At 39.3% G+C, this 12,846-nt stretch overlaps 1 protein-coding gene across 1 annotated transcript in view; it reads left to right on the top strand.

Moving 5' to 3' along the window:
• LOC139711494 (uncharacterized) overlaps positions 1 to 12,846 on the top strand; it is a 71,436-nt gene that overhangs the window by 41,942 nt on the left and 16,648 nt on the right. The window contains exons 6-10 of the mRNA XM_071623375.1: positions 7,269 to 7,416; positions 8,155 to 8,342; positions 8,865 to 9,089; positions 9,801 to 9,991; positions 11,936 to 12,039. Coding sequence (XP_071479476.1) covers positions 7,269 to 7,416; positions 8,155 to 8,342; positions 8,865 to 9,089; positions 9,801 to 9,991; positions 11,936 to 12,039 — 856 coding nt within the window. The remainder of the gene's footprint in view (positions 1 to 7,268; positions 7,417 to 8,154; positions 8,343 to 8,864; positions 9,090 to 9,800; positions 9,992 to 11,935; positions 12,040 to 12,846) is intronic.

Genomic DNA, 12,846 nt, shown 5'->3' with positions numbered 1-12,846 from the left:
TGGACATCTTTATGGCACCTGTACTGTACATCACGTTGCCTGTGTACTGGTCAGAGCACTGGATCAATTTCAAACCATTTCATAGGCTTAAGAACTCACTATACAAGACTATGTAACCCTGATAGTATAAATTTCCCACATTAGTAGCAAAGAATAATAATATCATTATGACAGGAACACATTGGTTTATACATTATTGAGAAAGAGGAACCAAATTTTGATTTTACATAGAATGGAAGTGGGAAGGAAAGGTGCATTCTTCTTTCATATGCTCTGCTCAAATTAAAGGACCTCTGCCCCATTTTATCAAAAGATAAAATTGATTTTAAATTTCCTTACCACACAGGCTGCCATAGACTTACATTTGAAATCAACTATATAATCAATTTTAACTCTTCATAAAACAGGGCCCAGATACCAAAACAATGTCTTGTACAGCACAGCACTTACAATTCAAGGGTTTTCCTTAGAATGTGAATATCTAGGAATGAATCTAGCTTCACTGTTGGCCAATGCAAATCGAGAGCAAGTAAAGCCTTGCCACCTTTAAACCCTTTCTGTGCCAGGGACTTTGGACAGTGTGTACAATGCTATGGGTTTCTCTGCCAATCAGGACGCAAAACACACAGAGGGTTAATGCGCACTTGCAAAGGATCTTTTCTTCACTGCTGATTAAAGGCAGAGTTGCTAGAAGTAGAACCAACAATTTAGATAATACACTCAAACTAACACACAGAAGGGAGGCTTCTAATGCCACAAGAATAGATAGAATAGAAGTAGATGACCAGTTGAAAAGTTAAAGCTGCTTCATGTAGGATTAAGAAGATGTTCTTGTTACCACGTATCGTGCAATACCAATAAGGAGCAGTAAGTGCCTCTGCACCTTGCTTGTGTATTAATTAAAAGCTTTTGAATAAGATGTACTAGGTGTTTTTTAAACCTTTGTAATGAGCCTCAAGCATTGCCTGTATGGCTCTTGATACATTTAACATTACAAACCTGTCATACATGTGTTTGCAGAATATACCGTGATTTAATAAACCACAACACATTTCAAGTGTGTGTCCTGTGATTGAAAGTCTCAATTTTGAGAACTAGGTAATGGGGGGGGGGGGGGTACATAGACTGAGTGGTTAGTCTAGCCTAACAACACACTGACCACATAGTGTATACATTGTGTGGTTTAAAATGTGTCAGGAAAGCCTTTTCTCAGCACATGCTTGTGGTTATCACTGTCATGTCATGGTAAAGTTGGCCTATTGTCACTTTATAGAGGATTGGTTTTCTCATTGCTTTCATATCCTGGTTAGAAATAAAATTATTCCACGATGACTGTATTTTTGCATTGTTTCTTCAGGGCAAAAAGTAAACTGCTTTGATTTTGTTTTTTATAGCAAAAAACAAAGCCAAATCTACCAATTTCAGTTTGCCAGTATATTCTTTTAAAGGGTGTGTACAGTTCTGGTCGGGGTGAGGATTTAGCATTTAACGTTTTGCGAGATATTCAGAAACCACTCTATGAGATGTCAAAGAGCATACAATCTAAGAGGTATCAAAAGTTTATTTGATGAAAATCGGTTTTGAAATGTCTGAGATATCCAAAAACAAGGTGAAACAAAGAGATCCTAATAAAGTTTGGGCATGTCGCCTTTTATTATTATCACTTGGGGATATCTCAGCCATTTGAAAATCAATTTTCATCAAATAAACGTTGAATCCTTCTTAAAATCACATACTCTTTCATATTTCATAAGAGGTTTCTCATTATCTCACTTAGGAATGTTCAAAACATGAATCCCCACCTCAACCACTACTGTACAGTCCCTTTAACTTGCGTAAGGTTTCAGGAATATGCCAGCTTTGAGGTAGGCCAAGAGTGTTATATCCCCTTCGATAGGACTATTCTTTAATACACATCATGACATATGGATAGATGCTTTCATTATGTTTCTTGGTCTTTCTGTTTCTCTGTCTATTTGACTGACTTTGAAGGAATTGGAGCCATGTGAGCTTGGGACAACAAAGAGGGAAACAAACCAGATTATAAAATGGGTTCAAGAATGTAGCCAATAGGAAGCGCTGAAATGAGACACACCTCCTTCCTTTACTTCAGTACAATTGCACTGCCTGTAATCCTATGGTAGATTGCCGATCGTCTGTGCGCGCGGCGGCTCCTTTGATGAATTGCATGCATACGCGCTGTCAATCCTGTAAACAACTTCTAGTTCGGGCTGCCGGCCGGCCGGCCTGTCTTCCCTTGTGCATAACATATGTGGCGTACGTACGTACGTATACTCTACTATACGTACACTTTGTACAGTACAGTAGACCAAGCGTTATGGGACCGGACGCGTACGTATGGAGTCACTTTGAAGAGCAAATCCAACGATTTAGCAGGTTAATTCTCACGCCGTTTTCAGAGTATGTTGTCTAGTAGGCCTATATGAGGAGTCTATATCAAAGGTAAAGGGTGCATATTCTATGTAAAATAAGTAAGTTTTCATGCGGGAACTTAAGTGTCCGGAAACCCAACCCCCCATTATACTTATACTGTATGTGTAGGACTTCCGCGAGTGCGACGTGCGTAAATGTTTGGGACGAACATCTTCGGACGTCTTGACCCACAAAGGTACGTGAAAAACGCTGAAAAATGACGTTAGTTTTCGAATTTTCGACCCATTTTATAAAACAAATGATGCACAGGATTATTTCGTGGCGTTAGTGGAGGCGTAGCTCACTCTCGGGTATTTACAATGTAGTGCAACATGCACTCGGCTTCGCCTCGTGCATGTTTCACAATTGTAAATACCCTCGAGTGCACCACGCCTACACTAACACACTCTATCCTGTGCATCATTTGTATAGTACTAAAGATAGATGAGTTAGGAGATAGTAGATATCTCATTAAAAATACATGAGATAGGATTTTTGTCAAGGACAAATTTGTCATATCATCCATTTGCTTTGGCAATCTCATGTCTTTTTGATAATTTGAATGAAAAGATTCCTTGTCTGCTTGGATAGGAGATGAATTTTTCCATTGTGCTTTCCTTTGAGTTTTTGTTTGTTTGGTTTTTTTAAAAATTGGTGGAGATAGTGAATAGAAGATAAATGGCACATACTTGATGGATAGCAATTATAACTAGTGATCGGTCCTTCATGTTTTATGGAAACCTAGAGGATGTGAGTTGAGGTTAAGACATCTGTAATTCTCAGTGTTTTTCACCACAGGTTACCCAAATACATGAGAAAACTTCCTCTATCTCGTAATAAGGAAATATGGAGCATAAATGCAAAATATTTTCAGGGAAACGTTACTGGTGACTCGTTGCCTTGTCACTCTGCCTCCTGTTCTGCCTGGCTATAGCAAGGCGACCCTCCCGCTGCATGTGACTTTCTCGACTGGATACAAATTAAATGTGACAGCTTGAATAGACTTTTGGGATGTACTTATTAGCCATTGCCATGGAAATGTTGGATTCTTGTGATGAGAATTCGAGATGGCAGATTGCTTTGCAGAACAGCCTCGTCAAGATGTCTACTTGGGGGGGGGGGGGGGGGGGCAGAAGTGGATACAGTTTTACAAATGTGCCCTGAAAAATAAGTATTAAAAAAAAAAGAAGTAGAAAAGCTGGATAAAAACTATTGGAGGCAGCAGAATAATGCAAGGTAGAAAATGAAAGAGTGAAATAAGTTTTGATTGCATTGGATCAAACTCTTAATCCGTTCCATGCCAAATTCTGAAATCCCCATAGATTTAATACACAGGCCGCCAGGTTCCCATAGGGAATGGGTTAAAATTCATACACGTAGAGTGATGTTAATGCAGATAAAATGTGTTATGAAATATTCATTATCACAATGTTGCAGTAAACAATGGCAGTGAAATATGCAGTGCTCTTTTTTGTTAAAGAGACTAGGTTATGCTTTGTGCAGCATCCCTGTCAAACTTTCCTTAACATTTGCTGTGGCTACATGATGCTTTCATTGGAAAATAAAAATTTTCTTGCTGTTATATGTTGAAGGGCACGCTGTATAGTCATTCTATGAAGAAAATTTTATTGGTATTTTATGTGACCCCAATAGATTGGCTGTAGGGATGTGCTATGAGGGAGGGACGAAGCAGTGAAGGCTTAACCAAGGCTATATGAGAAGATATTTATAGAATTTGTTAGTGGTGGTTTATGCGGTGCGATTATTAGACCAGCAACAGTTCCCGAAAGGGCGACGACGATGGCCATGTACGAGATCCAGTCAGGTGCTTGTAGTATACATACTGTATTATGTGAGGAGTGCATATTGTTATCATGATTTATGGATTGTGTGATGGTGCTGACACAGGAAATACAAGTATAGAATAGGAAAACATAAATTGTCCATCATAGAAGGCTTTATCTAAAAGATGTATGTATTTAATATGTTTTTAAGAGTATGCAAATAAAGTTGTATACAGATAGGCAAAAAAAAAAAATTGATGAAAATATGAAAATGTGCAGAGAGGAAAGGACCAATTATGGACTTTGCTTGTCACTATTTCCAATAAATAGCAGTTACAAGTTGGGGGAAACCAAAGTGTGCTGGGGTGGGGGTGGGGGTTGACATGGCAATGAGGGGTTGACATGGCTGTAGGGGAAATTTGGCATACATGTACAAGATGAACAAATGTTCAGCACAATATGTGCTCTGCAGCTACATGTAGTTCTATTGGCTGTGTGTATTTGGGGGGGGGGGGGGAGATGGTAGGGTTGAATATATCTGTGCGTTGTCGCCAGTCATAGAACGTGAAACTCACAATCACAAGGCATTCATTAACGGGGAGGATCCATGGCATCCACACAATAATTCAGTTCTATTTTTAACCGAGATCAGCAGGGATTAGAGGGGGGATTATTCGACATGATTCATATCTTTTTACCCCTTTCTTGACTTAGTGTGAGGTGTGAGCTACCTTGGCGTGTATGTCTGCTGTTCTTGCAGTAGATGATGAGCGTACCAGTCGGTGAATGCTCACTCAATAAAGCTATGTGAGTGACATGCCTGAATTCAATTGAATGGAAGTAAGTTTGACAGAACTATGTTTCATGGCAGGAAGTAAATTACACAGTACTTTTGAAGGTTGATTTACCTTCAAGGAAATGTCATTTTTGATCAGGGGAAGAGATTGTTTGAATTTTTATCGTCAGTCACCATTGTTTATTTGTTTTGTTTGGTGTAGACATTGACATCATCCAGATTCCTTGCTTTCCAGTTTAGATAATCATGATCGTGCTTTTTGTTACAAAACTCAAACAATCAAATAAACAAAGCAAACCTACCAGAACTATTGTCATGTGAAAATGAGCATTGTACATGTACATGTAGACCGTGCACTTATTAGTTTGCAGTGGGAGAGCAGGCAGTCAAATATAAAAAGGTAAACATGGAATATTTGGCAGTGTAGAAATAATCATGACCTTCACGCACTGCTAGATAAAAGTTGTATTGTGAAAATATGGTAAACACACAAATATTTTGGGGAGATATTGAAATATGTCAGAAAAAAGTATCATGCGCATAATTGTGGTTATTCCAATGAAATTGGTTAGGAGTAGGTCACATTCACACCACACCACTATACCAACATGCATTGGAAAAGAATGAAGAGTTACATTTGTTGATGTCATTTTCTTATTTTGAAGTCAGACAAGGTGTTTTTGATATAAACTTCTCATATACACAAAAATTTGAAGTTTAAAGAAATATATATTTTTTTACCTATATAATCTTACTTGATTATTTTTAATCTTTGATATTTTAATTATAATTTTATCTGATTGAAATAATGTCAAGAATGATGGTCTCAATGCATGCAGCTGAAATGGATCTAAGGCAACTACTCACTAGTTTGTATTAATTACGAACACAGCCACAAAGTGAAACAGCTGAGTATCAACTGTCAGACCTTGGATTAGATGAAAAACATTGTACAGTCACAAATCACTAGTTATGGGAGCGGTTTGTGTAGGACATGACAAGTAGGGATATACATCTGTTATTGTCATCTCTCTCTCATTAATAATGCACTTCATTAGCAAATTCGCAAAAGTTCATGAAACTGGATGAAAACAGTTCATAAAATGGCTATTTTGTGTGTTGTATTTCCCTTCTATTCTCTATGTATGCAGGATATTTATATTATCAAATCAGTGCTTACTGTGTGGCTTTCTAACTTGAAGTTTAATCTGAAATCCTGCACAAACGTGTGTCTGTCAAACTTAAAAAAAAAAATTTACCACAGAAAAGACTATGCGACACAAAGTTCCCGCAGACCTTAACCAAAATAGCTTCCTTTGTCATCCAGCCAAAATGGCTTTGACTGTAAAACCTACGATTGTACGCTGTATGTTGTGGTTGCGCAACGCACCAGAGCTTTTTTTCTCTCTCTCTTTCAAGCTGTGGCTAGATGGCAAAGTTGCTGGTAAAAGTGATACTAAGTATAGTATGAAATTACATTTGCCCTGTATTGCCCAGGTACTCGAGTTGGCCATGAATAGATGAGTGATGAACGATCCTTTTATTGTTGTTGTTGTCATTGTGGTAATGGTGATGGTAATGTTGTTGTTTTGTGTAAAGAATATATGGATCATCTCGGTCGATGGACCCTATATTTCATTTCACCCCTTTGAAGGTTAAAGAAAATTTGTAAATGTTTGATGACCATTGCCGGTGATACTAGTGAATTATTAGATTTCTCTGTCAGTGTTTTTCATAGTTTTGATTTGAAATTAAAATTATATAGAATTGCCTGGAAATTCAATGACTGTGAAGGATTAGCACCATGACCATGAAACATGTCATATTAGTCACACTCTGACTGTTTAGTGTAAAGGCTTCTACATGTACTGAAATTATGTGAAAACTTTTGATCAGTTGTCAAGACATCAACTTGAATGAAGGAGCTTGGCTATCTGATTACTGCCTACTTTTAGTTTAAAAGGTACGGCAGGAATTACAACCATATAATCCCTTCCTTTTGTTGTGAAATTTCACAGTGTAAATGCTAGTGAACTTCACTTAACCCATTGAGGACGAGTCCCGAGTATACTCTGGCAAGTGTCTATGGTGTCCATGGAAAATGGGTGTTGTAGCAAAATCAAACCGTCCTCAATGGGTTAATCATTCAGGACTCAGTGTTAAGAAAGAAGGAAAAATAAGTCATATGTGTTGTTTGAAAGGTAAGTCTTACTGGTAGTCTTGGATCTAATCATGTTCTTGTTCCCTCTCCCCAGGGACTGGATCCCATTGAAACGTTGGACAACGAGGCCCAGAAGTCCCGGGCCAGGCTCAGCCGAGTGGGGCCCCTGGCCCAGCGGAGACCCATCACCAAGCGCTTCTCTGGCGGTGAGGAGGAGAAGTGGATGTTTGTTGACTCTACAGGTGGGTATCAGATGATTTATATTGGCATAATTACTCCCATCACTGTTCCAAATCCCATAATTGACCTTGAAGATTGAAACCATTTATTTACAGGCTTACTAGAACCAATATTACATGAAGGACTTTTATGATGTATAGCCACATTTATAGTCTTTCGTTACTGTAAGAGTGGATATTTTTGCGCGACTAATTTTTCGCGCTTGGCCGGATGAGAAGAGTTTTGTGTGTTTTTAATTCCGCGAAATCAACACTCCAAGTACAGGAACATACGGCAAACAAAAATATTCGCGTGCTTTTATTTTCGCGCTAGTTTCTGGTTGCGCGAAAAGCGCGAAAATTTCAACACCGCGAAAATTTCCACTTTTACAGTATGTCATTATTTGTGTGTGTGTGTGTGTGTTTGTGTTACTTGTATGTGTGTGTGTGTGTGTGTGTGTTTTTGTGTAGCAAGTTGGAGTGAAAATGAATGGATGGGGATATTATGAATGCATGTGCTGTGACCAAATTTTTGAATAGAACAAACAAGGATGAGGATCATTATAAGGCAAGTCAGAAGGAAACAAGGGATAAGTTGATGGAATCATAAAATGCAAAGTATCATTTGAGTAGGATGCCGAATTTGCCTTCTGTGAGATGTTGCTTTGAAAATAAGGAAAGAGAGAAAAAAACTGAAGAAGATCCATCAGGTAAATTAAAGTCAAATACCAAAGACCAAGCGTCACTGTGCTGTCTCTGCAGAGCCTCGACCAAAGAAGAACAGCATCGATGAGGAAGAGGAGGAGGATGAAGCCAGCCAGACTAAGTCCACTCCACCGGAGCCAGCCAGCAAGCCGGGCATGGCGGGTAGGAGGCCACCTGGAGGTATTGGCCTAGGGCCCATGATCCTGCCTGGGCTTGGAGCGGGACTCGGAGCTGCCAAGTTAAAAGTAAGTATATATCTCAGTCAAACTAAAAGTTTACACCTGCCTAAATTAAAACTGAATATATATCCCTTTTGCCCATACTGCAGCTAGTAGAGAAATCTGATGTCTGTTTAATGCTTCGATAGTAAAACTTTGTTACATGTGTTTGAAGTTTATAAATTATTCGTGAATGACTCCACATCCTTGTAACTCTCTATGGTGGTACCAAGAAATCATGGCTATCATCCAGTCATATAAAGTCTGACAAGATTGTATTGTAGAAAGGAATGAAATTGTGGGTGGCAAGCTTTGACTATTTAAAGTCAGATATTTTCAAAATTTGTCAATGGTACCACTTTGTAGCTCTATTGCACTTGCCGGATGATTTCAAGTACATCAAGATGTAACTGTATTAAGGTAGATCCTGCCTGTGAAGTTCTGGCTAGATTGCAAAATAAATGCTGAATGCAGTTTAGAGTGAGCCTTTTGCGCCTCGTCAGTTGACTCAAGTCAGATCTAATGAAAGATTCCGTTTCATCACTGCAGAAAACGCCCACAAGCACGCCCAGCAAGAGTCCGCGCAGCTCACTGGAAGGGTCATCCTCCTCCGAGGCGATGCCCGAATCCCGGACCACGCCCCCCAAGTTGGCACCAGTGGGCAAAAAGGTTCTGCCCATCCCCACTGGTAAACCATCCCTTCAGACCAGGCCAAAGCCAACGACTAAACCACGCCCTGACTCACAGGCACTGCCTGCCAAAGAACCTTCCAAGGTAAGTTTGTCTGTTGAAATTTGAAACAGTTAACCTTGGGGGGGGGGGGGGGAGTGAGGATGAAGAGGAGTTGCCTATTTATTAAAAAGGCATTCAATAAGAGTCCTGAGGGAAAACAGGCTGACAAGTAATACGTCAATGTAAAAAATACTCATTGTGCACCTGTTCCTGTGATTACTGTATACGTCAAATATTTCGTAAGGTTTTTATTTTCGCGAATTTGCGAGTCAGATTCTATTTGCGAAATCAAAGACATGCGAAAATAATGATTCTGATTTCGATATGAATGTGACGAACACAGAGTCATTTCTCTGTTTGGGATAGTACTTGCAAATTTAACCACTCGCGAAATCGTCGGGAAGTTCCGATTCGTGAAAATTTAGACTCACTAAATATATGGCGTATACAGTACATGGTTCAGCATTTGCAATGATCCAGCGGCCTGGGGCAATTAAAACTTAATGTCGGGTCACCAAATCTCCAAAAAGTTTAGCTTCGTAGGTGTTCCCACTCGGGCAACTAATTCTTAGAATGGATTGTTGTGTTTTCTTTTATTTTGGGCCTATACATTTCTAGTTCGGGCAACCAAAATTTCAAATTAAAGGATTGGAGTGGCCTGAGTTGGCCACCAAAGAGAGAGAGAGAGAGAAAAAAAAAAAATTCAGTGTTGAGCCGTGACTTATTGATGATAATGGCTGGTCTCCTTTCAAGCCTGCCTGGCTGACGGAGCTGAAGAAGAAACCCAGACCGGTCTCCGAGATGCCAGAGACAAGGAAGGGGGAGAAGGAGGAGAAGGCCGTAAACTCGGACATACTCCACCCGAAGGAGGAGGCGGAGCCCACGACGCCGAAGACGCCCTCGTGGTTGGCAAACGGCAATGCCAAGAAGCTGCCCCCAATCCCGTGAGTGGTTTTAATTTGTAATTCTGGCAGCTGGCAGACGGGGCCCTGTTCCTCGTGAAAGACTTGACGTTTTAAAGGCATTATTTACCATTTGCGGATAAAACAAAAACCCAGCTTTAGTGCTTCAAAATAGTTCTAAAACGTGAAGTGGGGATAGAAACAACCAACATAAAAATGTCAGTCATCATAGTCATGTTAAGTATTGTTATACAAAATGTGAACAATAGATATGATAAATTGTTTCTAGACTTAACCGCGTACAGTTATGGTTTAGTGAGAAGAATAGTTATATCTCCTTATATTTTAGGCTTTATAGCAAAATGTTTATATGGTAGGATGTTTTGTGATACAACTGACCTACACATATGCATGAATGTGATAACTCGACCATTTTTTAGATTACTACTCCCAATGGTAAACAATACCTTTAATTGGAAATTTTCTCATCACAATTCAGAATCCTTGCCTTGTGATCTTGCCAACTCCTTCAAGGGGTTTGAGGTTTATTTCTGTATGTTAATCTCTCTGAAATAATTCTAAAAATCCTTCAGCCAAATTGACTTATCCTGTCCCAATGATTTTTTTTTCTAAAAAACTATGGGAAGCAAACATTTATTGTTGTTTTATTTCAGTGGGGAATCTAAGTGAGGTAAAAAATGGTAGCAGGAGGCCCTATATAGTTTCAGCAAGCTGTGTGTCATGTATACACTTAATTCTACTTGGATTTTTCTTGGAGATTTATGCATTCTATTTTGTCCACATTATAGTGGTATATTTTGTTTTGCAAGAGGAATTATCAGTAGGGGAGCACAATGAACATCTAGACAATTTAAACTTCATAATTTCATATGAAAATCAACCACCTAGATTCAAGAAACTGTATGTCTCATGGCATCCAATGTGATAGCAGGAGAGGTGGTACAGTGCCAGTAAATTTGACCCCACAGAATTCCATGATTTTGAATGCAACCGTAGTTTGGACTGTTCCACATTTTTTGCCATCATGTTTTTGTCAAATGCTACCTTTTTAGCTTGTTGATGTTTTGTCCATTTGGAATGTCATCAACATTTTAGGTCATCATCGTCATCAATATCATCATCATCATCACCATCATCGTCATCATCATCGTCATCAGTATCATCACTGTCATCAGTATCATCACTGTCATTATTTTCATCACTCATGTAATCATGATCAATATTATCATTCATCATCATCATCATCAATATTACCATGTTCATCACTGACTGCATCATTGTTAATACTATCATCATCGTCATCAGTGTCATCACTGTCATTATTGTCGTCAGTCATATAATCATGATCAATATTATCATCATTCATTCATCATCATCATTATTATTCCCATCATGATCATCACTGACTGCATCAGTGTTAAAGGGGATGGCTAGTAACTGATCAGTGGGAATCAGTGGGAATGCTGGAGGATGATTGTTCCAATCCTTGTGGGATTCATTTAAGAGTACATTATGTATCTATTGTTGTGTGAAAATTATTTGCTTCAGAATGGTCTCATATTCAAGTAATGTGCAGTTTAATGTTTCCAGGTTAGCGTCCCTGGTCAGTGACGGGGCATTAATCTGCACATTACTTGAATATGAGACCGTTCTGAAGCAAATAATTTTCACACAACAGTAGATATGTGATGTACTCTTAAATTAATCCCACAAGGATTGGAACAATCATCCCTCAGCATTCCCACTGATTCCCACTGATCGGTTACTAGCCATCCCCTTTAAATATTGCCATCATTGTCATCACCAATGGGATTGCTATCAAGAACAGTGGATTTTATAGCGAAAAGAACAAATGGGTTTGTGTTTTAGCTAGCAACGCATTTCATCAGTGCCTCTGTCGAGTCTCCAATGTAATAAGGATCAGTCAGATGGACTCATTCAAACTGCATTCCGTGTCCTCCACAGGTCAACCACCTCACCCAGACAAGAGGATCCTGCTGCTAAGCCTAGTGTGCCAGCCTGGAAGAAGGAACTCATGAACAAGAAGAAAGCAATACCGCCACCAACCAGTGAGCTCAAGACACATTTTTATGTCTATTAGTACAGTGGACTCCCGTAATAAAGAAGTCCTCGGGACTGGCAGATGTCTTTTGTTCATATTGAAATTTCATTATAACTGAACAGATTAAACTGTAAAGAAACATAGAACTGATAATTGTGCAACCTGGATTTATATTTAGTTGTAACCAGAATTTTGTGATAACCATGTTTGTTGCAACTGGAGTGCACTGTATTGCCATGTGCTTTGCGCCAATCGTGTTTGCGCCATTCGCCAAGAGCTCTTCTAGCTTTCTCTGGCCTGGGCCCTATTGCATAAGCAGATGCAATCAGATATGAGTTTGAAAAAAAAATCTAACTTTTACCAGGTATCTGCCAATCAGAATAGAGTATTCAGTCTCATGCTTCATTTTCTGGCTTTTAATATGTTCGATCTCAACTTTCAATGCAACAGGCCGTGGTCAAACGTGTGCACGTACTGTGCACAGACAGCAGCGATCGCCGTTATTGGCTAATTTTGAGCTTCCCAGAGTTTCATAATGAGAGTGTTTAGTGCTCATTTCCCTAGCAGTGTTTGTGAGAAAATTACATTGAAGTAATGTCCTCTCCTGCCCACAGGTGTATGCCCTGAAAAAACAAAAACAAAAACATAAACATTAACCATCTTTCGTCTGAGTGTACAGAAAGGCTGTCAAGAGAGAACCTGCCGATCAAGACACTAACTCCTGTGTCTGACATCGTTGCAACATCCTCCTAAGATGAAGGGGTTATAATTCTTTCCTAATTGAATTAGATCCCTGACATGGCAGAGGACGGTC

This window comes from Diadema antillarum, unplaced genomic scaffold (assembly GCF_040938485.1).
Source record: "Diadema antillarum isolate AM-2024a unplaced genomic scaffold, OU_Dant_1.0 scf00000040, whole genome shotgun sequence".
Taxonomy (NCBI): domain Eukaryota; kingdom Metazoa; phylum Echinodermata; class Echinoidea; order Diadematoida; family Diadematidae; genus Diadema; species Diadema antillarum.
This window is presented reverse-complemented; position numbering and strand designations above follow the sequence as displayed.